The sequence below is a fragment of the Salvia miltiorrhiza genome, chromosome 1 (assembly GCF_028751815.1).
Source record: "Salvia miltiorrhiza cultivar Shanhuang (shh) chromosome 1, IMPLAD_Smil_shh, whole genome shotgun sequence".
In the NCBI taxonomy this organism is placed as follows: Eukaryota; Viridiplantae; Streptophyta; class Magnoliopsida; order Lamiales; family Lamiaceae; genus Salvia; species Salvia miltiorrhiza.
In genome coordinates this window covers 74,686,291-74,710,834 of record NC_080387.1, presented here as the reverse complement: position 1 = coordinate 74,710,834, position 24,544 = coordinate 74,686,291, and the positions used below count along the sequence as shown (strand labels likewise).

At 35.0% G+C, this 24,544-nt stretch overlaps 3 protein-coding genes across 4 annotated transcripts; 2 read left to right on the top strand and 1 right to left on the bottom strand.

The window, feature by feature from the left end:
• Nucleotides 1-676: 676 nt before the first annotated feature.
• Nucleotides 677-9,858, bottom strand: LOC131013175 (polygalacturonase-like). The gene is made up of 4 exons (XM_057941230.1): nt 9,727-9,858; nt 9,065-9,375; nt 1,955-2,474; nt 677-1,039 (listed from the first exon to the last, which is right to left on the bottom strand). Exons 1-4 carry the CDS (start codon nt 9,856-9,858, stop codon nt 761-763), a joined length of 1,242 nt encoding a protein of 413 aa, XP_057797213.1. The 3' UTR covers nt 677-760.
• Nucleotides 2,483-3,728, top strand: LOC131006172 (uncharacterized). The gene is made up of 3 exons (XM_057933347.1): nt 2,483-3,152; nt 3,278-3,412; nt 3,490-3,728. Exons 1-3 carry the CDS (start codon nt 2,757-2,759, stop codon nt 3,679-3,681), a joined length of 723 nt encoding a protein of 240 aa, XP_057789330.1. The 5' UTR covers nt 2,483-2,756; the 3' UTR covers nt 3,682-3,728.
• Nucleotides 9,859-11,707: 1,849 nt separating the features above from the next.
• LOC131006164 (receptor-like protein 52) lies at nt 11,708-24,544 on the top strand. 2 transcript variants are annotated; one of them, XM_057933340.1, is made up of 6 exons: nt 11,708-12,393; nt 12,981-13,196; nt 13,366-13,509; nt 21,317-21,460; nt 21,556-21,699; nt 23,142-24,544. In XM_057933340.1, the coding sequence occupies exons 1-6, from the start codon at nt 11,760-11,762 to the stop codon at nt 24,347-24,349; spliced, it is 2,490 nt and encodes an 829-aa protein (XP_057789323.1). In that variant the 5' UTR covers nt 11,708-11,759; the 3' UTR covers nt 24,350-24,544. The 2 variants fall into 2 exon arrangements, with proteins under 2 accessions (XP_057789323.1, XP_057789322.1); XM_057933339.1 differs by lacking the exons at nt 21,317-21,460; nt 21,556-21,699; nt 23,142-24,544 and adding exons at nt 13,889-14,032; nt 14,142-14,282; nt 16,533-17,957 and having other exon boundaries at nt 11,710-12,393.

The following is a 24,544-nucleotide window of genomic DNA, read 5'->3' as shown; positions in this document are numbered from 1 at the left end:
TTCATTTCGAGTTTAATTTTTTTAGGTTATTATTTTAGGGTGATTTGCAAAAATAATTTATTTTTTTAGAAATTACAAAAATAAGTCAATTATTTTAAATTTTAACGTATATGGGTCACACATTTAGATCCAATCAGACTATTTTGCATTTAAAAAAATTATATATACTATTTTGAAGTATTCATCATGTTTCTAACTTAAAAATTTGCAAATTAATTTAAAAAAACTAATTAAAAACCATAAGTTGATTACTGAATCCTAGTTATTAATAATTATAAAATAAAACTAATTTCATTTCCCCCAATTGAAAAGTGACATGACGTCTATGTGGCTCACCGAAACACGTTACTTAGTCGGAGGACTAGGATCTACCGGGTAACATCCCAATCTCTTCTCTTTTAAAATTGGCGTGTTTTTATGAAATCAGAGTCAAAATTGAACAACTAATACTCCCTCCGTCTCATGAAACAAGACCAAGTTTTCTTTTTTGTCTGTTCCACGAAGCAAGACCAGTTTCTAAAAATAGCAAAAAATTTACTCTTTATTAACCTTTTCACTTTTTCACATACCACACTTAACATACAAAATATCAATTTCTTAATTCTCGTGTCGAAAAGAACTTGGTCTTGCTTCATGGGACGGAGAGAGTATAATTTAGCTTTTCAAAGTTCCCATCAAAAATATTATAGTAAAAGACATTTGAGTCGAATATTTCACATCTTAATTATCTCATACCGCATACCAAACGGGCTTGGGCCTATCAAGAAGAATGATGATGGGCTCCCAAAAAGGAAGAATGATGATGGAAATGGGAAGCACACACCGGCGGATTCTGCCTTCCTACAAAACGAGGCTTAACGTTGGCGCATTTGGTGGTGATACGGCCGTTTTTTCCGACGTATTTCAAATCAACATCGCCGATCTCCACATCCTCGCACGGCTTAGTCTTGCTGCAGTTTAACGTGATCGCTTCTGCCTTCGCCGTCGTGCCCCTGATGTTCTTGATGCTCACCTTTCTAACCTTAATGCTCGACGGTTTCTGCAAGTCACGTGTTATAAACAAGTATCGTTAATTTCTTCATGCTTGTTCCAAGTTTACAATGAAAAAAAAGATAAAGAAACTTAATATGAGCTTGTTTGTTCTGCTTACTTGGGGAGGGGAAACGATGGGGTTTTGCTGTTCATAGGTAGGAGTTCGCACCGCTAGGGGTAGTACATATCACCGTGTCCCACTATTTATTTTACTATTTTATAAAGATTTATTATAAAAATAAAAATTATATTATCAAGTGAACCCTAATCAAGATTTATTACTAAAAATGTAATTTAAAAAGAATTATATACCTAATTATAGATTATTTATCCTAATAATCAAATTATTAGTTAAAAAAGTTGCAAAATAAATATAAAAAATAATTATAAAGACTAATTTTGAAAAATTGTCTTATTTAATAATCATGAAATTATATTAAAATATAAGAAATTAAAACTGAAGAAAATTGATTAAAAATCAGGAAAAAAAAATGGAGTACCAAAATGTGGATAGAAGATTCCAGTGGAGATATAGGGGTGGATTAGAATTATATTTCTGTGAAAATGTGAGAATATTGCACTGAACATATGATTTACTGTACTTGAAAAAGTACGAAAATTTTGGCAGTGCAATGTTTACACGGAAAATGTAGTTCTCATATTAATCAATTGAATATGTATATTATTTGAAATCATAATATTCATATCCCGGCCACAAAAAAATTGTCATATCGTGGAATGTGGATGATACTGATTTTAATATAATGTGAGTGAAGTTGTTGGTGGAGTAAGAGTTTCAATTTAAATGTGAGTAAAGTTGTGTGGATCTTATTACTATAAATGAAAATGTCAATTTTTTTGTAAAACGGATCAAAAAAAAAAATTGTGACAAATTTTTTGTAGACGAATCGAAGCAACTTACGGTTCGGTCGCAGAGATTACTGGGGCAATACTCTTGATCAATAATCACAGGATTGCTAGCCTCAATCATCACCAAATCTTCAAACCGCAAATCGGAAACCTCCAACGTGGCCGGGCCCGACGGCCACGTCTTAACCCTAACCCCATTTTGGGTGCGAATGAAGGTGCAATTCGTGACGTAGATCCCCGACACGTCTTTCTCGGCGGCATTGCCGCCCAGGCTGCCGACGCTAATGCCGTGGCCCGGCCCGCACGTGATGTCGCGGATGCGCACGTGCGACATGTCGGAGTTCATGGAGATGCAATCGTCGCCGGTCTCTATCCTGGCGCCGAGGATGTCGACCCGCGACGAGTGCGAGAGGTGGATGCCGTCGGTGTTGGGGCTGTCGCCGGGGGCGGAGACGGTGAGCCGTTGGAACGTCACGTTGTTGCACGCGAGGCATTTCACGTGGAAGTTCTTGCTGTCTTTGGTGGTGGTGTCTTGGATTATGGAGTTGTCCATGAAATTGAAGCTCAAGTTTCTTAAATATGGTAATCGAGAGAAGCTAGGTTGAGAAAGAACAACATGATAGAGAATGTAGAGAGAATTGGTAATGTCTCTGATATATTTCTTTAGATTACAATGCACCCTTTTATAGTGTAAGGGTGAATCAAATGTCAAACTACAATCTCTTAAAATCAAATACAATCTCTTAAAATCAAAAGCTAAAGATTTTATCGTTGAATTATTATTCATGATCTTTGAATAATAATCTTTGACTTATGCAGATGGTTATTTTCAACACTCCCCCTCAAGTTGAGTAATGGCATTTCCGATACTTAACTTGTCCAGAACTTCTCTGAAGACTTTTGTGTTTACAGCCTTAGTCAATATGTCAGCCAACTGTTCATCCGATCGTATGAAAGGAAGTTCAATGATCCCACTATCGAGCTTCTCTTTGATGAAATGCCGATCGATCTCCACGTGTTTGGTTCTGTCGTGTTGTACGGGATTTTCAGATATACTAATCGCAGCTTTATTGTCACAGAAGAGCCGACTTCCCCTTCTTGGAGGAAAGCCAATTTCTGTGAGCAATCTCCGAAGCCACAGGATTTCAGTTATCCCACTTTTTACTCCTCTGAATTCTGCCTCTGCACTTGATAGGGCCACTACTTTCTGTTTTTTGCTTCTCCATGTGACCAAGTTTCCTCCAACGAAGGTAAAATATCCGGCGGTAGATTTCCTATCATTTGGGTTACTGGCCCAATCTGCGTCTGTAAACCCGTCAACTTCCAAATCTTCCTTTTTTTCAAGCAAAATCCCATAATCAGTGGTTCCTTTCAGATACCGGACAATTCTCAAAGCTGCCTCCATATGCTCCTTCTGGGGTTTGTGCATAAACTGACTTACTATTCCAACTGCATATGTGATGTCGGGCCGTGTATGGGAGAGATAGATGAGTTTCCCAACAAGGCGCTGGTATTTTCCTTGATCTGTTAAGTCAGCTCCCTCAACAATTGTTAATCCATGATTTATCACAATCGGTGTTTCTGCAGGTTTACACTCGAGTAGCCCAGTTTCTGCAAGTAAGTCAAGGACATACTTTCTTTGTCTCAGGAAGATTCCCTTTTTCGACCTTAAAATCTCAATTCCAAGGAAGTACTTCAGAGATCCAAGGTCTTTCATTTCAAATTCCAGGAACAAGTTTTTCTTCAGGTTTACTATCTCTTCAACATCGTCTCCTGTGATAATCATGTCATCAACATAAATGATTAAACATGTTACCTTTCCTTCTCTTCGTTTCACGAATAATGTATGATCAGAGTTACTCTGTTTATAGCCATTTTTTGCCATAGCTAAACAGAATCTCCCGAACCATACTCTGGGCGATTGCTTCAATCCATAGAGTGTCTTCTTTAGCCTGCACACTTGACCTGCCTCGAACTCTTCGGAATAACCTGGAGGAACTTCCATATATATCTCTGCATTGTCATCCAATTCTCCATGTAGAAAGGCATTAGTTACATCCAACTGATGCAAAGGCCAATCCTTGCATGCTGCTACTGAGAGAAGTGTTCTTACTGTGTTCATCTTGGCCACTGGTGAGAATGTTTCTTCATAGTCTATCCCGTAGGTCTGAGTGTATCCTTTTGCAACCAACCTAGCTTTGTACCTCTCGATTGAACCATCTGCTCGCCTTTTGATTGAAAAAAACCCATCTGCATCCCACTGGCCTCTTTCCTTCTGGCAGCACACATCTTTCCCATGTCCCATTCTTAATTAGTGCATCCATTTCCTTCTTCATGGCATCCCTCCAATGTTTATGTCTCCTTGCCTCTTCTACTGTCTGGGGTACATCCTCCTCTTGATAAAGAGCTGCTTCAAAGGCCCGTGCCATCTCTGTGAGTTGTCCTTGGGCAATGTTGGCAATCGAGTACCTAGTCTTCCGTCCCTGCCAGTCTGGAGAGTATCGCTTTGGTGGTTTTCCCCTTGTACTTCGGGGAGGCAATGTGTACTGATCTGTGGCACCTGCCAACTCAGTACGTTCATCTTCTTCATCCGTATCCCTTCCAGTTTCTGTGTCAGTGTCTTCATCCCTCTGTTCCTCAATGTTAGTATTAACTTGAGAACTATTGAGATTACTTACCTCAGGATTTGAAGATGGGGTTGATAGTGGGATCGACTCGCTGGACATCTCGAACTGAACCTGTGTTGTAGATGTCTCGGCGGGTGTGCTAACCTTCTCTGTTGGACCAACGTCTGGCACAGAACTTGGCAATGACACTGAGCTAGTTTGAGACGGATGAGAAGGTAGGGAAGGAAGGGTTGTTTGGACAGTGGATGGCGTATGGAGCCAACTTAGGGAGTCGACAATCTCATTTTTCTCCCCCTGACTCCCATGTTGGTGGAAAAAATATTCTGTTTCAACGAAGTCACAGTTTAAGGTAGTGTATAGGTGATTAGCTACAGGATCATAACATCTATACCCCTTCTGATTTTTGCCATACCCCAGGAAAACACACTTAACAGCATTTGGTGAGAACTTTGTACGATTTTGTTTAGGGATATGAACATAAACGGTGCATCCAAAAATTCTGGGTTCCAGTGTGAGGGATGAGGGTATTTCAGAGTGAGTAGCTAGGAACTCAAGGGGTGGTTTAAAGTTTAGGATATGAGTGGGCAGTCGATTCAAGAGGTAAACAGAGGTAGCTACGGCTTCGGGCCAGTAAGATTTAGGGACTTGGGAGTCGATGATAAGGGCTCTAGTCATCTCTAAAATGATCCTATTTTTCCGTTCAGCTACCCCATTCTGTTCAGGTGTGTAAGGACATGTTGTTTGGTGGACAAGACCTTTTTCAGTGAAGAAGTTTTGCATCTTGGAATTTACATACTCCCCCCCATTATCAGATCTAAGGATTTGAATATTTTTCTTGTATTGTGTTTGTACTAGATTATAGAAGCGGGTGAACTTTTCAAAAACTTCACTTTTGGATTTTAAGAAATATACCCACGTCATTCTAGAACAATCGTCAACAAATAACAAAAAATATCTAAACCCATTATCACTAGTAACCGGAGCTGGACCCCAAACATCAGAGTGAAGTAAAGAGAAAACTGACTTCACACGAGTATTATTAAGTTTAAAACTGTGACGATGGCTCTTAGCCAGAAAACATGTCTCACAGTTCAAAGGGTGTGAAGTAATAAGGTTTGGATAAATTAACCTTAAATATCCTATGGATGGGTGTCCTAACCGCCTATGCCAAAGCCAAGTCTGTTCCTCTGCCAGTCCTTGAGTTAGCATCACAGCACCCTGTTGAGCCATCCTATCCACATAGTAGAGTCCTCGATATTCAGTGCCACGCCCGACTATCTTCCCCGTCCTCGTATCCTGTAAAGTGCAGAAGCCAGACTGCATTAGTAAGTTACAGTGTAATTCTCTCGTTACTTGGCTAACAGACACCAATTTGTGGGATAAAGACGGGATATATAAGCAGTTTGGAAGACATAATTCAGAGGATAATTTAATAGTTCCAGCTCCTTCTACATATGCTAAATTTCCACTAGCAGTTTTAACATATTTTTTCTGGGTAGGAAAAATTTCCATAAAATCCGAGGCATCAAAGGACATAGTATCTGTGGCTCCACAATCAAAAATCCAATGGTAGTCTTTATATGGTGTTCCAGAATTAGAGCAGGATACTGCTAAGGTCTGAACAAAATAAGAGCTGTGAATGAGTGAGGGGTTTAAAAGGTATAACCCCTCATTACCTTCCCCTTCGTGAACCCTAGCCGCCAGGGCACCTCCTCTCTCCTCGTTAATACGCGTCTGTGGCGGTGGTGGTCTGACGTTGCCTGCCGGAGTTCCGGCGTTGGCGGCTCGTGTATCACCGCCTGACCACGCCCCGCCAGTCGTTGCAGCAGACACGATTGACGTCGGTCTTGTGCCGCTGACCGCCACCGTCGCTTGTCCATTCAGGCTCCACGGTTGATTCCGATTTTTGGACGCAGCTCTTGATTTCTTCATTTCGTCCCACCATTCGGGAAATCCGATGAGTAAGAAACATCCCTCCTTGGTATGTTTTTTACCTCCACAGTGTGTGCAAACGAGTTTGCTCTTGTCGATTTCCCCTTTCCTGTTGTTCCAGGTTTGATTTCCTTGCTGTGGTCGATTGGAGAGCGGTGGTGGTCGGCTGTGGTTGACCGCGGCGAGTCCGGACCCGATTCCTACGGTCGGCGATTCAGAGGATTTGAGGATATCCTCGTTTGTGGCCTGCCTTCGTACCAGTCCGTAGGCTCTTCGAACAGTTGGTAATGGATCCTTGTCCATAATCTCCCTCTTGATATTAGCATATTTGTCATCCAATGCACTTAGAAATTGATAGAGGCGATGGCGCTCCTCCCTCTTCTGATATCCCTCTATGTCTGTCGGACTCGGATCTGTGGTATCAATCGAGATCCATAAGTCCTGCATTTTGATCCACAACCCTTCTAGTGTCATAGATTCTTGTTTGATTGTCATGGCTTGTCGGTGCAGATCATAGATTTGGAATGGATCAGATCCACTTCCATAAGTGATCGCCAATCCTTCCCATAGATCAGCGGCGGTTGCGTATTGTGATACCTCATTCACAAGTCCGGTTTCGATATTGTTGATCACCCAATTGAAAACGCAGTTATCCCGTTGCTCCCATCTCGTGTAGCTGGGATCGTCAATTTCGGGTGGTTTTGAAACTCCATTAATGTGAGATGTCAAACCTTTTCCCGCAATTGCCCGTTTCATGAGGTTAACCCATAATGGGTAATTTTCCCCATTGAGTTTCGCCTTGATGGAAATCTCTCCAAAAGATTCAAGTTGGTCGTGGTTTGGTGGTTTATGGGCCGATGAATCTGGAATTCTGAGGCTTTGTTTGGGGAATTCTGCAAATTGTGCAGCAAATTCCATCGGGAAATTTGGTGGGGTGTGGCTAGTTTTTTCTGTGTCTGAAGTTTCTTGTTCTGACATGGTTTGGTTTGATGTTGAGCAAATTTGTAGGGGAGGAAAAAATATACAATGCTGAACAGTAACTTGAACAGTAATTTGAACAGTAACTGCCACGTCACCTTGAACAGTACTGCCACGTCACCTTGAACAGTAACTGCCACGTCGCCTCAAACAGTAACTGCCACGTCACCTCGAACAGTAACTTAAACAGTAACTGCCACGTCGCCTCAAACAGTAACTGCCACGTCACCTCGAACAGTAACTTGAACAGTACTTGAACAGTAATTTTACTGTTCACCTTCTCTCCCAACCCTTCACCTGCTCCTCTCTCTCTCTAGATTGCAGAAAAAAATTTTCTGCTTTGGTTTGGTGTGTAGTAAATTTGTAGGGTTCTTTTTGGTGGTTAACCTGCTCTGATACCATCTTAAATATGGTAATCGAGAGAAGCTAGGTTGAGAAAGAACAACATGATAGAGAATGTAGAGAGAATTGGTAATGTCTCTGATATATTTCTTTAGATTACAATGCACCCTTTTATAGTGTAAGGGTGAATCAAATGTCAAACTACAATCTCTTAAAATCAAATACAATCTCTTAAAATCAAAAGCTAAAGATTTTATCGTTGAATTATTATTCATGATCTTTGAATAATAATCTTTGACTTATGCAGATGGTTATTTTCAACAAAGTTCTGCATATGTGGCACCAAAGTTTAGAAAATGTAAGTATTTGGAATTTGAGTCTATATTATTTGGTTCACATTTTGCATTCTAATTCTGATCAAATATTTTGGATCGATGATGCAATAGTGAGGAGGGATAAGAATTTTAAGATTTTAATGATCTTGGGGTAATTTGTAAAATTAAGCCAATTTTTTTCGAACTTGCAGAAATAAGCCAAATATTTAAAATTTTGATATCCATATGCTACATTTGGACCAAATTGAGCTATTTTGCATTTAAGATGGGTCTAAATGTGGTCCATGAACACCAAATTTGCTTATTTTTGCAAACCCTCCTAAAATAGTGACCTTCAAAAAATTTACTTGATTTTAGCCGAAGCCAATTATTTGTTCTACATTTACTACCACGCGTTTAGTGTGAGTATAGTAACGGGTATATTAGAGGTGTGTCCTTCCTGATCCTCTCGTACTAGGGAAAAGTGCTCTCAATGCTCTAAGACTATCCACAATCGTGACACTCATCCAATCCAATTTCTCAATGTCCAATTAAAAATTGCCAAGTGGCACAATAAAAATAAAAATGTGGATGACCTAGAGAGGCGGCTCACATACCAAGTCATGGTTTTATCATAACTTTCCATTTAAATTTTATTTCCACATATTTTATCTTATTATGGTGACCCTACAATAATGTCACCATCGGTGATAGTTCAACGTCCCCATTAAATATGAACCAAACTACATTTGGGCCCACCGTGAGCCCGGGTGCATTCCATATTTATTTATTTATGATCAATTAATTACTCCCTTCGTCCCAGTTTATTAGGCTCACTTCTTTTGGACACGGAGATTAAAAAAACTTACTTTTTAGTAGAAAAATGGTAGTAAAGTGGTGTGATCCACACCAATTAAGTACAACTTTTTTACCCAAAAAAGAAAATGAGCCTATTGGAGTAAACTTACAATTGGAAGCTTGATGCAGTTTCGATTCTTTTTGCAATCATTTGATTTCCAGGCAGCCTGACCGCTGCCGTCGAAAACGCCGCCGGCGAGGGTAAAATGGTCAATATGGCCGAACGTAATCCACTCGGCTCGTTTGTCGGGCAATTTGTGAACCTCTGAATAAGCTTTCACAGTGCCCTCAACTTGTAGCAAAATAGGTGCTTTGTTTGGACCAGATAGTTTGACTTGACTTAGCATCCAAATCCCACGTGGAATATATATTTTGCTTGCCTTTGGTGATGCAATTGCCTCCTTCCAAGCCTTCGTTAAGGCCTAAATCAATCATTGTCATAGAAATAATTATTTTTGTAAAATTTAATTTGTATTTTAATTTGCCTATGTTCCATTTCACATTGCAGAAATAAATTAATTATATATCAAAAAATGTATGATTATATATATAATACTCTTTCTGTTTCCCACTTGACTTGACTTGACGTGGTTTTCTTTATGGGTTTGTCCCCTTTGGCTTGTTTCCTTTTTGGCCAATCAATTTTCACTACAACAAATATGCATGGGCCCACACGTCTTTACGCAGTTTTATACTATATATAATCTCACTCTTCTAAATAATCGTGCCGAAAAGAACTAGGACAAGTGAGGTGGGACGAATGGAGTAATTACCTGACTGATATCTGAATTGGGTCTCGCGCCATACTTTCTGATATCGAATATCACACCATTTTCATGTTTAACACTATGTGTGAAACATGGGGAAATTATGAAGAGAATTATTAAGATGAGCTTTTGTTCCATGATGTTCCTTTTTTTTTTCTTGTTTATTTGAGGGTTAAAATGCTTAAGCTATAAATATGATTTATAATGTCAAGGGAACACTAAATAAAATCGACGAGTTAACGACACAACTGCCGATTTGCATGAATTCATGGGAAAATTGAAATTATTATGGGTTTTGTTAATTTCTAAATTTTAATATTTTTAGATTTTATTTGTTTCAGCATGCAAAACTCATTATATAGACGTAACAATGTTTTGTCTCCGATTTATAGAGGCAATCCACTTAAACATACTCTTTAAGAAATTATATTCAATTCACTTAATTATAGCTTTTGCATAACAGTCAGAGTTTTACAATATATGCCCGGTATATTAGCCGCCATATTATTTATATATAGATGGAGAAATGATTCATTTAATTTATTAACATACCCACATTTAATGAATAGTTATATACTCTCTGCATCCCATGAAATTAGTCTCTTATTCCATTTTAGAATGTTTCAAAAGATAGTCCACTTTTTTAATTAATATATAAAAATATTATTTTACTAATAGCCATATTCAATGTTTCACTTAAATGTGAAAATGATGTGTGAATATAATAAACAAGGCTATAAAAAGTAAAAACATATAAAATACTCCCTCCTATTCATTGACACATACATTAAGAAGAAGAAATTTTTTCCACTTTTAACCTTAATTATTAATAGTTTAATTGTCTTGAATTCTACGATCATTATCTGATGAGGGAATAAAGAGAAGAAAAACACTTAATGAAGGAGGTAAATCATAATGCCATTTTCGGATAGAAAATATAAAATGACAAATAAATTGAACAAAAGCAAAAAGCCTCAAACGACTTACATAAAGAATATGAGGGAGCAGTATTTTTTTTTAAAAGAATATTAAATGTATTTTCTTAATATTTGTGAAAAGTGAAAGGGGATAAATTAATTGGTGGGACTGATGGAGCAATAAATATGAAGATATAATTAGACAGTTACTTATATAATTTTCTTCTTCAATAACTTTCTTAATTATTGTGCAAAATTCAATCAGCCAATATAACTTGGACGAAGAGAGTATTTAAAATCTCAACAATATTTCAAATTAGAATGCACATATTTAATATTTTCAAGCTCAAACTTGACTTCTTAAAACTATACATCACAATTAAATACATACTCAATATTACAAAATCTGTTGCGTGCGTAGCTTGAAAAGATCTCATTGAATCAATTTGATGACGTGCAGACGCAATCAGTTGGTTATAAAACATTAAATCATAGCATTGACATTAATTTTCTAATGCTTTCCCGTTTCCCACAGCCGCCTTATATTTAGGGGTGAGAAAAAAATTTGAAACCGAATAATCGAATCGATTTAAATTGAAAATTTCAAATATGATTCAGTTTTTTGAATTTTCAGTTCGATTCGAACTTTCTTTTTTAATAAAAATTTGATTTTCGATTCGGTTCGATTTGAATTTTTGAAACAGAACAAAACTGAATTATTTTTATATTATATCTAACTTATAGTCTAACCCTAATTATACTATTTTATACATATGTTCTTCAAATGAATGATGGACAATGATAAAATATATAATATAATTTTGAGCAATTTTTTATTCTATAAAATAAATTCGTTTTTTCAGGTTTTTCGGAGTTTTCAGTTTTTTTGGGGATTAATTAAGTTTTTTGGTTCGTTTCAATTTTAATTTAAAAAATTTATGTTTATTCACTCCAGTTAGTTGAAAAATATAGAATATAAATTTGGTTTGATTTGATTTTTGCAATAACTGAATAACCGAATACATACCCCTATTTATATCAAGGTATATCTTATCCACACACATATATATACATTTATAGATACCGTAGTTCAATATTCTAAAAAATCATCAAGCCAAAAGAATGGAAAAATCTCCCCATCTTCTCATCCTTGCACTACTGATCTTACCAATCCATTATTTGATGGATTATAGCTCAGCCAAAACCGACATCAACACTGATCGTTCTTCACTTTTCGCCTTAAAATCTCGAATCACTTTAGATCCTCAAAATATATTGACCAAAAATTGGAGCACCAAAGCCAGTGTTTGCAGTTGGATCGGAGTTACTTGTAATTCACGCTACAGTAGGGTTACTCAGTTGAACATATCGTACATGGGTCTTGTCGGAACCCTACCACCGGAAATTGGGAATCTTTCTTCTCTCGTTTCTTTGGACGCGAACGAGAACTCTTTCCATGGCCCGATCCCTGCATCTATCTTCAACATGTCATCACTAGAGGTTTTGAGTTTGAAGAATAATAGTTTGTCTAGTAGTTTACCTCTTGATATGTGCAAACACAATCTTGGTAGGCTCAAGATTCTTCGAATCTCTTACAACGAGATGTATGGGGAAATACCATCGAGTTTGGGGCAGTGTTCACAGCTTGAGTATCTTTCTTTGTTCCACAACAATTTCATTGGATTTGTGCCGAGAGAAATTGGGAACTTGACGAAGCTTCATGAAGTGTTGAACCTTGGTGAAAATCAGTTGACTGGTAATTGATTCCTATCTCTATGAGGTCATCATGCATTTAATGCCATTTTTGTTTTATTCATTTAACATATGTGCTTTATGTGTGAGAGTTTATAATTTTATTTTATATACGACTAGCTTAGATGAGTGCATTCGCATTTAAATAATTTTTTGTGAGTGTAAATTTATAGTATTTCATGTCATCTTATTATTGGATAATGTTTTAAAAGTATGTTATAAAACTCCTAAAATTTTAAAATAGAAAAAAAGAAAACGATCAAAAAGAAAAGAAGATTGATATGAAGAGTCCTGAAGGATAATTATAAAAATATAAAACACAAATCATAATATATTTTTATGTTTTCGTTATACACTATAATATATTAAATTACACAATTGACCCTGTTAGTTAGGAGAACCATCTCTCTTTTCATTTGGCAAAGGGCTTGATCAAAATTTTGAGTAAGGGGCTAATTAAGTCTACTTGTATGGATGTAACTTTCTCTATTAATTTTTAAACTATGATAATGCTTGTCGAACATATATAGTTTATTGCATGCACATGTAACTAGATTTGATTAATTCAACATAACTTTTACTTAATGACAGGTGAAATTCCAGAAGAGATTGGTGGTTTGACTAATTTAGAAGGCTTGCGCATGAGGTCTAACAAGTTAAAAGGCCCTCTACCATCAACTATTTTCACCATGACATCCTTGCAATATATGGACTTTGCATTCAATGAACTGAGTGGACCATTATCAAGAGATATTGGAAACATGACATCTCTTCTCAGACTAGGCCTTGAATACAACAGTTTCAGTGGTATGATTATGCATGCACCCCTCAAAATTTACTTTAATATTTGTTTTCTGCGTTTACGATTTGAAATGCCATGATTTGGATCATATGTATATATACAACACTTTTGTATTAATTTATAACATATAGTTGTGATTAATTCAATTGAGAGCCAATAATTTTGGGACTTTAGGTAATATTCCAAAGGAGATTGGCCGTCTCAATAATTTCGAGCGATTGAGCATGTCTGGCAATAAGTTTAGTGGATCATTGCCAAGAGAAATTGGGAACCTAACAACCATGTATGGGTTGTTTCTTCACAGCAATGCTTTAACGGGTATGATTATGCCCTTTATTATAATTTCAAAATACAATGAATATCATCTCATTGTTAATCAAACTTAACGGGTAGGACAATAACTTACGTTGATTTGGAAATTAGGACAAAAACTTTTGGACTTGTAAAAATAGGACACTAATTTTTTTTAGAGTAAAATAGGACACTAATTAATAAGTGTTGCACCCGCAGGACGTTTCTCGGCCAATTCTCGGTCGAGAAAATGTCCTATTTTTACGATGCTTATTAATTAGTGTCCTATTTAACTCTAAAAAAATTAGTGTCCTATTTTTACAAGTCTGAAAGTTTTTGTCCTAATTTTCAAATCAACATAAGTTATACTGTCCTAAAAAATCATCGGCCTCATATATTTGTGTAGGTCACATTCCAAAAGAGATTGGTCGTCTTACTAACTTAGAAGAGTTGCAATTGGAAGTAAACAATTTCAGTGGATCATTACCAGAAGAAATTGGAAACATGACACTCCTTCGCTACTTGTGGCTCAATGATGTTAATTTAAGCGGTATGTTATCATATCTCTTTAATAATACATTACAGAGTTACATTAACTCATTTTGATCGTATGTGTGTTTCCATGTTCAAAATTTATAAAATTTATATTTATTTCACAGGTACTATTCCAAAAGGAATTAGTCTTCTTAATAATTTGGAGATAGTCAATATGGCATCCAACAAATTTAGTGGACCATTGCCAAGAATTGAGAACATGACAACCCTTAGTCAGTTATGGCTTTTTGACAATAATTTAAATGGTATGTTATTCTCTCGGTTTTTTTTTTAATTATTATTTATTTTAAACATCCTCTTTGGGTACTTAGTAAAGATTATTCGCATTCACACGTTAATACATAATTTTTAATAAGTGCATTTGAAATATTATTTCGTTTTTTAATAGGGTTAAGATATTAATGGATCTATATTAGGGGAGTTTTGTTATGTGTATTGTAATTTTGTACGTATCTGTGATTAGTGTGAGTTAATTGAAATTTATATTAATTTCAAGGTGCATGTGATTAATATATGTGGGTAGTTGAAATTTATATTAGTCATCAGCTAAGCACTTAATGTGTATTCTATTTCTATATTTAATTACTTGATGATTACAATAAAGCATGAGATATATTTATACTACTATAATCCATTGTTAGTCGATCATTTGATCACTAACTTTATATGCGATGGGTGTATTGGTTGGAGATTCTGTTGGATTTTTTTGGACTTTAAAAAGTCCATGGATTTTTGTGGATTTAGGAAATTAATAGACTCTATGCAGAGTTTGACTGACTTTTTTTTTTTAAAATTAATTTTCATGAATTTTTATCGACTTGATAAGAATTAGGAATGTAGCATCCCAGAGCCGGCTGGAACCCAACTACCGCTGGAACTAGAGCAACCCAGCATCGGCCGATGCCTGATATTAGGAAAATGAAGAAATAAAAGAATGGGGTAATATAAGGCAAATTGAGAAATAAAATAATAAAAATAAAAGAATCATGTGCTGTAAAATCAGTAGGATATAAAATGAAAATGGAAAAATAAAATAATAATTAAAATGGAGACATAAAATAGTATTGGAAAAATTAAAAGAAATGAAAAAACGTAAACTAATATCAGGAAAAAAAAGAAAAAAAAAGAATGGGGTAATATATGGTAAATTGTGAAATAAAATAATAAAATTATTAGAATGGGACTGATATTAGGAAAATGAAGAAATAAAGCATTGGACAGAAGAGAGGTAAAAAAATCCACACAAATCTCGTGTGATGAGGTGAGATTTCTCTCTTTGTATTTTTGAAAGAGAATCCATCAAAATCCCTAGAGTTTTAAAATCCACAGACTTTTGAATACCTATGAATTTTTTAAGACTTTTTAAAATCCATATTGAATACCTTTAGATTTTTAAAGACTTTTAAAGTCTGAATTGAAAACCCCCATATTTTCAAAGTCTAAAAAAATCCTACAGACTCTACAAGACTACAACCAATACACCCCACTTATTAGATTAACTTTTTAGGGTTTTCATTTTAGATAAATTTTTTACCATCTACATGTGCACTTTTATTTTACTTTCTGGATTTTTTTTTTGTCTTTTCATCTTTTATTTTTCTAATTACATATCTAAAGTTTCGTGAAAGGTGCACAACTCTGACCAAATATATATTTAAAAGTATTCTGTTTAATAGAAATAATCTAAATTAGTCATACGTTTTAGGGGCTATTGTCGAAAAATATCCAAAGCTTGTTAATTTTTTGGTTTATATCAAGATTTTATTTTTTTGCTAAAAAAACATGAATTTAAGATTGATTCTGAATAGTCCTATGAAGAGAAAATTCGCTCAAATCCAATTTGATGTCGAAGTGAGAAATTACAAGTCGCGAGACTATTCAGAATAGCGAAAATGTGTAATTCTGAAGGGCACCCTTAAATTATACTATTGTGTATTGATCTTAGAAAAAGTAAAATTTATTTTAATTATATGTCCAAATATTTTAAATAAAATTTACATTTTTATTTTGGTAAAAAAAATTAATTATATGTCCAATAGTTTTTGTACCGAATAAAAATGACTGGAAGAAAGATGCCAGGCCCCTAAAGATTAGGGGGGCAAAAACTTTGCCCCTTTTTTTTCAAAATTTTGGTGGGGCAAGAATTAGTTTTTTTTTTATAATTATACACATATATATGAATATATTAGCTATATTAAAAAAAATTGAGGGGGGGCAATTGCCCCACTTGCTTAAGCTGTAGCTCCGCCACTGTTTGTGCACATATATAATGAGACAAAATGAATTGAGTTGTGTAATTCAAAGTATCTTAATAATTCTCTTTTCAATAATATTTGACATCTCACTGAGTTTAATGTACCATCAAACCTTTTATGATCATCGCAATTTATCCAAGTGATGAATCTGGTTCATAGTTTATATTTTTTTAAATAAATTATTTTCCATTATATATATATATATGTTTCTATTCATCCGTACCCAAAATCAATTTCTAGGTCCAATACCTTCCATCATTGGGAATCTATCAAAGCTAACTTACATAGAACTCTCTCATAACAAACTAATTGGAGAGATTCCATCATCCATTTGCAACTTGAGATCCCTTATAGTTCTCCGATTATCAAACAACAATTTGCAAGGGCAAATTCCAAAATGTTTGGGGAACTTCAGCTCATCTTTATTGATCTTTCACATGGGTGCAAATCAAATCACTGGCCTCATTCCATCAACATTTCCAAAGGGATGCAATCTTCAATCCATCAATCTGAATGGCAACAAATTGGAAGGAACACTACCTCAAACCCTAGTCAACTGCCGGGGTCTCCAAGGTATCGACGTTGGTGACAATGAAATACGAGGCGAGTTTCCCTTCTGGATGGAAACCCTCCCTCAACTCCGCGTCCTCGTCTTGAGGTCTAACAAGTTTGATGGTAATATGTCGGTGGCTTCAAAGGCCGAGCATCCGTTTCCCAAGTTGCAAGTCTTGGATATATCAAGAAATGCATTTTCTGGCTCATTACCTGATAGATATTTCAAGAATTTCGAGGGCATGATTGATGTGGATGAGATAAATCAAAAAGATAATGAGACGGCTTTGTTTCAACAATTTATAGGGTCGACTTTCACTTTGAAAGATTTGGATTTGTTATTGCAGCGACTGCTGAAAACCTTCACGACCATCGACTTATCCTCCAACAGATTTTCCGGGAGGATTCCGGTTTCTATAGGAAACCTTAATTCTCTCAAATATTTGAATTTGTCGCACAATAATCTCATGGGACAAATACCTGCATCTCTTGGAAATATAAGTGTGCTTGAATCGTTGGACTTGTCAGTGAACAAGCTGGATGGAGAAATTCCGAGTGAATTGACAAGGTTGACATTTCTTTCGACATTAAACCTTTCAATGAATAATCTTGTTGGAAAAATTCCACAATCTACTCAGTTTTCCACATTTGAGAATGGTTCATATATAGGAAACAGTGGATTGTGTGGAGTTCCATTGACGAGAAAATGCAACGAGGAGAATGGGCATCGGATGCAGCCAGAAGAAGAAGATGAGGATGAAGAGTATGGATTTATAGATGGATTTGGATGGAGAAGTGTGGTGATGGGATATGGAAGTGGATTCATAGGTGGGATTGGAATTGGTTACATTATCATTAGAATTGGAAGGCCAAGATGGTTAGTGGAATTGTTTTTTGGCGTTGGATATAATTATCTGATGAAGAAGAGACGCAGAAGAGCTGCACGAACACCAACACGCAGGAGAACTTAATTGAAGCCCGCAAAAGAATTGTGTGCTTTACTTGTGCTCGAGTTGTGTTTTCTTTATCTTTTTTACTTTTTAAATTGCTACTTTTAGTGTGTTTTGCTCGATTTCAACTTTAGAGTTTATGAAATGTTGTGTTTTATTCGAATCTATGAAGTTTTAATTTGATCTCGTTCTCGTTTGGTTCGAGTTGACAAAGAGATCACTATGTTGGAACAGATTATGTCACGCCTATGAACTGTTTGATCAAAGTCCGTAATGAATTCTAGGAATTTGTTCAGAATATCCTTATTTCAGTTTTGTATGAACAGATAATAATTTGTAGTATAAGATTGAGCAATAGAGATTGAAGGCAAACCTTTTTAAACTGATTTGATGAGGCGTTTGTTAAAGGTATGCCAAATTAAATAAGTACTCACAAGATTAATGTCTATCATTTGGTTCACATTTTACATTAATCTAATTTTGATCAAATATTTTTTGAATGATGCAATAGTGAGGAGGGATAAGAATTTTAAAATTTTAGTGATCTTGGGGTAATTTGCAAAATTAAGCCAATTTTTTTTTTTAACTTGCAGATATAAGTCAATTATTTAAAATTTTGATATCCATGGGCTACATTTAGACCCAATTGAGCTATTTTGTACTTAAGATGGGTCCAAATGTGGTCCACGAGCGCCAAATTTGTTTATTTTTGCAAACCTGTAACCTTCAAAAATTTTAGACTCGATTTTAGTCGAAGCCAATTATTCGTTCTACACTTACTACCGAGCTTTTAGTCACTACAAAAAAAAGTTCCATTAGTGACATAAGGTTTGGTAGCTATTTTGTGTGTCACAAAAATTAGTGACATTTGATGATATAGCTAATCACTAATAGTTACACTTTCAAACGCCACTAATTTTTATGACACGAATATTAGCTACCAAGCCTTATGTCATTAATAGAAACTTTTTTTGTAGTGAGTGCGAGTATAGTAACGGGTATATTAGAGGTGCGTCCTTCCTATTATATAAAAATATTGTTTTTCTAATAACCTTATTCAATGTTTCACTTAAATTCAAAATGATGTGTGAATATAATAAACAAGGGTATAAAAAGTAAAAACATATAAATTTGAATTTTTTAAAGAAGATTAAATACATTTTCTTAATATTTTGAAAAGTGAAGGGGGATTAATTAATTGGTGGGACGGAGGAAGTAATAAATATGAAGATATAATTAGATAGTTACTTATATAATTTTCTCATTTTCAGTATTGGTGTTTCTCTTTTTCAAGCTCAAACTTGACTTCTTCAAAATAATGCTCCCTCCGTCCCACGAAGCATGACCCAGTTTCTTTTTTGGTTTGTCCCACGAAACTTGACCTGTTTATAAAAATGGTAAAAATTTTACCCTTTATTCACCTTTTTACTTTTTATCCTACCCCATTTAACACACAAAATACCAATTTCTTAATTCTCGTGCCGAAAAGAACTGGGTCATGCTTCATGGGTATACTTATATATACATCACAATTTAATACATACAATACAAAATCTGTTGCGTGGCTAGGTTGAAAAGACCAACTTCTCATTGATCTTGACTAAGTCTTCGAGTGTATTCAATGCTATATGATGACGCAGACACGTCATTAATCAGTTAGGTATACAACATTAAATCCTAGCATTGACCTTTTCTAATGCTTTCCCATTTCCCAAAACCGACTTATACCATAGTATATCATATCCACACACACATATATAGATATCGTAGTTCGATATTCTAAAAAATCACTACAGTCAAAATCAAGCCAAAAAATGGAAAAATCTCCCCATTTTCTCATCCTTGCACTACTCTTACCAATCCATTATTTGATGGATTATAGCTCAGCCAAAACCGACATCAACACCGATCGTTCTTCACTTCTTGCCTTGAAATCTCAAATCACTTTAGATCCTCAAAATATATTGACCCAAAATTGGAGCACTGAAGCCAGTGTTTGCAGTTGGATCGGAGTTACTTGCGATTCACGCTACAGTAGGGTTACTCAGTTGAACATATCGTACATGGGTCTTGTCGGAACCCTACCACCGGAAATTGGGAATCTTTCTTCTCTCGTCTCTTTAGACGCGAACGAGAACTCTTTCCGTGGCCCGATTCCTGCATCTATCTTCAACATGTCATCACTAGAGGTTTTGAGTTTGAGGAATAATAGTTTGTCTAGTAGTTTACCTCTTGATATGTGCAAACACAATCTTGGTGGGCTCAAGATTCTTCGAATCTCTTACAACGAGATGTATGGGGAAATACCATCGAGTTTGGAGAAGTGTTCACAGCTTGAGTTTCTTTCTTTGTTCAACAACAATTTCAGTGGATCTGTGCCGAGAGAAATTGGGAACTTGACGAAGCTTCAAACGTTGAACCTTGGTGCAAATAAGTTGACTGGTAAGTCCTATCTCTATGAGGTCATCATGCATTTAATGCTATTTTGTTTTATTCATTTAATTTTATGTGAGTATTATCTACAATCGTACAGGTAGACGTTCAATTGATTAAGGGTCTTTTTTTGAATTATAACTCACACACATACACCACCACTTAATTATAATACTCTACTTACCCCTACTTTTCACATTTTCACCACTTTCTATACTTTTTTTTGAGAGGGCTACTCTCTATACTAATTACAACACATACACATTTTCACCACTCTGGATACGCTCAATAACATTGTCTTAAAATCCGTGTTACTCCCTCCTAGAAAGTTTTATCATGGACAAATGGAGTATATTATATGCACATGTAATTGGATTTGATGCAACGTAACTTTTACACAATGACAGGTGTTATTCCAGAAGAGATTGGTCGTCTCACTAATTTACAAGGTTTGAGCATGAGTTCTAACAAGTTAAAAGGCCCTCTACCATCAACTATTTTCACCATGTCATCCTTGCAATATATGGACTTTGCCTCCAATGAATTGAGTGGGCCTTTATCAAGAGATATTGGAAACATGACATCCCTTCTCAGACTAGGCCTTGAATTCAACAGTTTTAGTGGTATGATTCAACATGCATCCCTCAAAATTTTCTTTAATATTATTTGTTCTTTGCATTCGTGACTTAAATATCACGAGTTTAGATTATACATAGATAAATTTGCTCATTGCAATTTGTCTTTCTTGTACCCGAATTGCATCCAACTAGAGACAAATCGTATTAATTTATAACATATAATCTGATTACTTCAATTGAGAGCTAATATTTTTGCTAATTTAAGGTAATATTCCAAAGGAGATTGGCCATCTCAATAATTTTGAGCGGTTGAGCATGTCTGGCAATAAGTTTACTGGATCATTGCCAAGAGAAATTGGGAACTTAACTACCATGGTTGGGTTGTTTCTTCATAGCAATGCATTAACTGGTATGATTATTACCCTTTACTTGCTATTTATTTCAAAATACAATGAATATCATAGTTTATTGTTAATCAAAATTGGATTTTAGAGATTTCATATTTGTGCAGGTCATATTCCAAAAGAGATTGGTCGTCTTATTAACTTGGATGAGTTGCAATTGGAACTAAACAATTTCAGTGGATCATTACCAAAAGAAATTGGAAATATGACACTCCTTCACTACTTGTGGCTCAACAATGTTAATTTAAGTGGTATGATATATCTCATGCCTTTTTAATATTACATTACAAAGTTACATTAACTTATTTTCAAAATTTTATACTACATTATTGCACTTATTGCACAGGTAATATTCCAAAAGAAATTGGCCGTCTTAGTAACTTGGAGACACTCAATATGGCATCCAACAAAATTAGTGGACCATTGCCAAGAGAAATGGGGAACATGACTGCCCTTAGTCAATTATGGCTTTTCGACAATAATTTAAATGGTATGTTACTCTTTCTCTCTTTTTGGTTAGTAGTAAAGATTATGTGCAATATTCACAAATGACTCTAATATATACCTATTATAAAAGAGCCTTATTTTACAAAATTTAATTTACCTATTATATCTCTCATATACATTTAATTTAAGGTCAATTGTGTAATTTAATATATTATATAAAGATAAAACCTAGAAAATAAACATGAATTTCAATTTTTTTCTTTTGGTTATATTTCATTAATTAAAATTAGTCTTTTATATTAAATTTAGATGTTTTTTTTCAATTTTATGAGTTTTATAATGTTATAATTTTCAAACATTATCCAATAATTAATTAAGTTAAAAATATATTAAAATGATAAATGTTACTACTATAAAATAAAATAAAATATAAATTTACACTCATAAAAAAATATTTATTAAAATAATATCATTTTTACGTGCGAATGCATGTCATCTCTGCAGTATATATAAGTGCATTTGAAAGTGCATAATAATGTATTGTTGGTTGATGATTTGGTGCCAATTTTATATGCGATTTAGATTGACTTTTTAGGTTTTTCATTCTAGATTATATTTTCACCTATCTACATGTGCACTTTTCTTTTACTTTCTAGATTTTTTTGCTTTTCATCTTTTATTTTTTTTAATTACAAAATATTTTTAATCTAAAATTTTGTAGAAAGTGCACAACTTTTATGTCTAAAAGGATTGTATTTAATATAAATAATCTAAACTAGTTATATGTTTGACATCAATCAAAATTGAAAATTAAAAGATATATTATATAAAAAAAAGTTCAATAATTTTAAGATCAAAGATATACAATAATGAACATAATTCTCGATATGACAAATGAAGAGAGGCCTCAATTTTTTCAGACAACAAAGCCAACCACCTCAGGTCCTCAATTTTCTGAGGAGTAATTTAGTCCTACATTTTAATATATTTCTAAATTAACTTTTGGATAATTTCTCAAAAGTAATAATAATAATAATAATAATAATAATAATAATAATAATAATAATAATAATAATAATAATAATAATAATAAGTACATAGAAAATAAAGAATAGCCAAAATGTGTAATTCTGAAGTGCACCCTTAAATGATCTTCTGTATTGATGATCTAAGAAAAACTAATTTAATTTTGAAATTCAAACAATAAGAGGAGTTTAGGCTACAAATTCCTTTTAAAATAAAAAACAAGGACCCATGAATTCTATGTGGAATATGCACATGAATTCGCTGTAAAAATGTACGAATTCAAAAATCGAAGTTTCGCTTCGTATGAGAATCGAACCCATGACTATGTATTTATTCCACAAAGTGATGAATCCGAGCTGAAAATGGTTCATAGTTTATATTTTTTTTAAATGAAATTTTATTTTCGCTCATCCCTTATATATATGTTTCTATTGATCCCTACCGGAAATCAATTTGCAGGTCCAATACCTTCCACCATCGGGAATCTAACAAAGCTGACTTACTTAGAACTCTCTCAAAACAAACTAACCGGAGAGATTCCATCAACCATTTGCAACTTGAGATCCCTTTTAGTTCTCCGATTATCAAATAACAATTTGGAAGGGCCAATTCCAAAATGTTTGGGGAACTTCAGCACATCTTTATCGATCTTTCACATGGGTGCAAATCAAATCACTGGCCTCATTCCATCAACATTTACAAAGGGATGCAAAATTCAGTCCATCAATCTGAATGGCAACAAATTGGAAGGAACACTACCTCAAACCCTAGTCAACTGCCGGGGTCTCCAAGGTATCGACGTTGGTGACAATGAAATACGAGGCGAGTTTCCCTTCTGGATGGAAACCCTTCCTCAACTCCGTATCCTCGTCTTGAGGTCTAACAAGTTTGATGGTACGATGTCGTTGGCTTCCAAGACTGAGCATCCGTTTCTCAAGTTGCAAGTCTTGGATATATCAAGAAACGCGTTTAATGGCCCGATGCCTGAGGCGTACCTCAAGAATTTTCGAGGCATGATAAATGTGGATGAAAGAAATCTGACAGATAATGAGACGGCTTTGTTTCAACGATTTATAGGGTCGACTTTCACTTTGAAAGGCTTGGATTTGTTATTGCAGCGACTGCTGAAAACCTTCACAACTGTCGACTTATCCTCCAATAGATTCTCCGGGAGTATTCCGGTTTCCATTGGAAACCTTAATTCTCTCAAATATTTGAATTTGTCTCTGAATACTCTCACGGGACATATACCTCCATCTCTTGGAGATATAAGCGTGCTCGAGTCGTTGGACTTGTCATCGAACAAATTGGATGGAGAAATCCCGAGTGAGCTGACCAGATTGACATTTCTTTCTAAATTGAACCTTTCGATGAATAATCTCGTGGGGCAAATACCACAATCTACGCAGTTTTCCACATTCGAGAACAACACGTATGTGGGGAATGCAGGATTGTGTGGATTTCCTTTGACGAAAAAATGTGAAGAAGCTTCCCCTCCGATGCAGGAAGATGATGAGGATGAAGAAGAGTCGAGCTTTGTAAATGGATTTGGGTGGGAAGCAGTTGTGTTGGGATATGGATGTGGATTTTTGATTGGGATTGGAATTGGTTATTTTGTTATTCGATATGAAAGGCCAAAATGGTTGGTGCGGATATATTCTGATTGAAGCAATTATAGAGGAGGGAGTGTAGTGCTGCAGATTGTTTTCTTTTATTATATATATATATGTATGTATCAGTTAGACTGCTAAAGAGTATGGAATCATATCATGTGAATTTTGTTTGTGAGCTTGTAAAACACATATACTATTCTGTAACAAATTATACTATTAAATTAAATAAATATGTAATTTCGAATTTTA

Excerpts from the sequence above, each read along its gene's own strand:
- LOC131006172 (XM_057933347.1), top strand. The coding sequence starts at position 2,757 with ATGGCATTTCCGATACTTAACTTGTCCAGAACTTCTCTGAAGACTTTT. Across the intron at positions 3,153-3,277 it reads CCAAGTTTCCTCCAACGAAG|ATACCGGACAATTCTCAAAG; the intron begins GTAAAATATCCG and ends GGTTCCTTTCAG. Across the intron at positions 3,413-3,489 it reads AGTTTCCCAACAAGGCGCTG|GTTTACACTCGAGTAGCCCA; the intron begins GTATTTTCCTTG and ends GTGTTTCTGCAG.
- LOC131013175 (XM_057941230.1), bottom strand. The coding sequence starts at position 9,858 with ATGGAACAAAAGCTCATCTTAATAATTCTCTTCATAATTTCCCCATGT. Across the intron at positions 2,475-9,064 it reads AACTGCATCAAGCTTCCAAT|AAACTTGAGCTTCAATTTCA; the intron begins TGTAAGTTTACT and ends ACCATATTTAAG. Across the intron at positions 1,040-1,954 it reads GTAATCTCTGCGACCGAACC|AAACCGTCGAGCATTAAGGT; the intron begins GTAAGTTGCTTC and ends CGTGACTTGCAG.
- LOC131006164 (XM_057933339.1), top strand. The coding sequence starts at position 11,760 with ATGGAAAAATCTCCCCATCTTCTCATCCTTGCACTACTGATCTTACCA. Across the intron at positions 13,510-13,888 it reads TCACAGCAATGCTTTAACGG|GTCACATTCCAAAAGAGATT; the intron begins GTATGATTATGC and ends ATATTTGTGTAG. Across the intron at positions 14,033-14,141 it reads CAATGATGTTAATTTAAGCG|GTACTATTCCAAAAGGAATT; the intron begins GTATGTTATCAT and ends TTTATTTCACAG.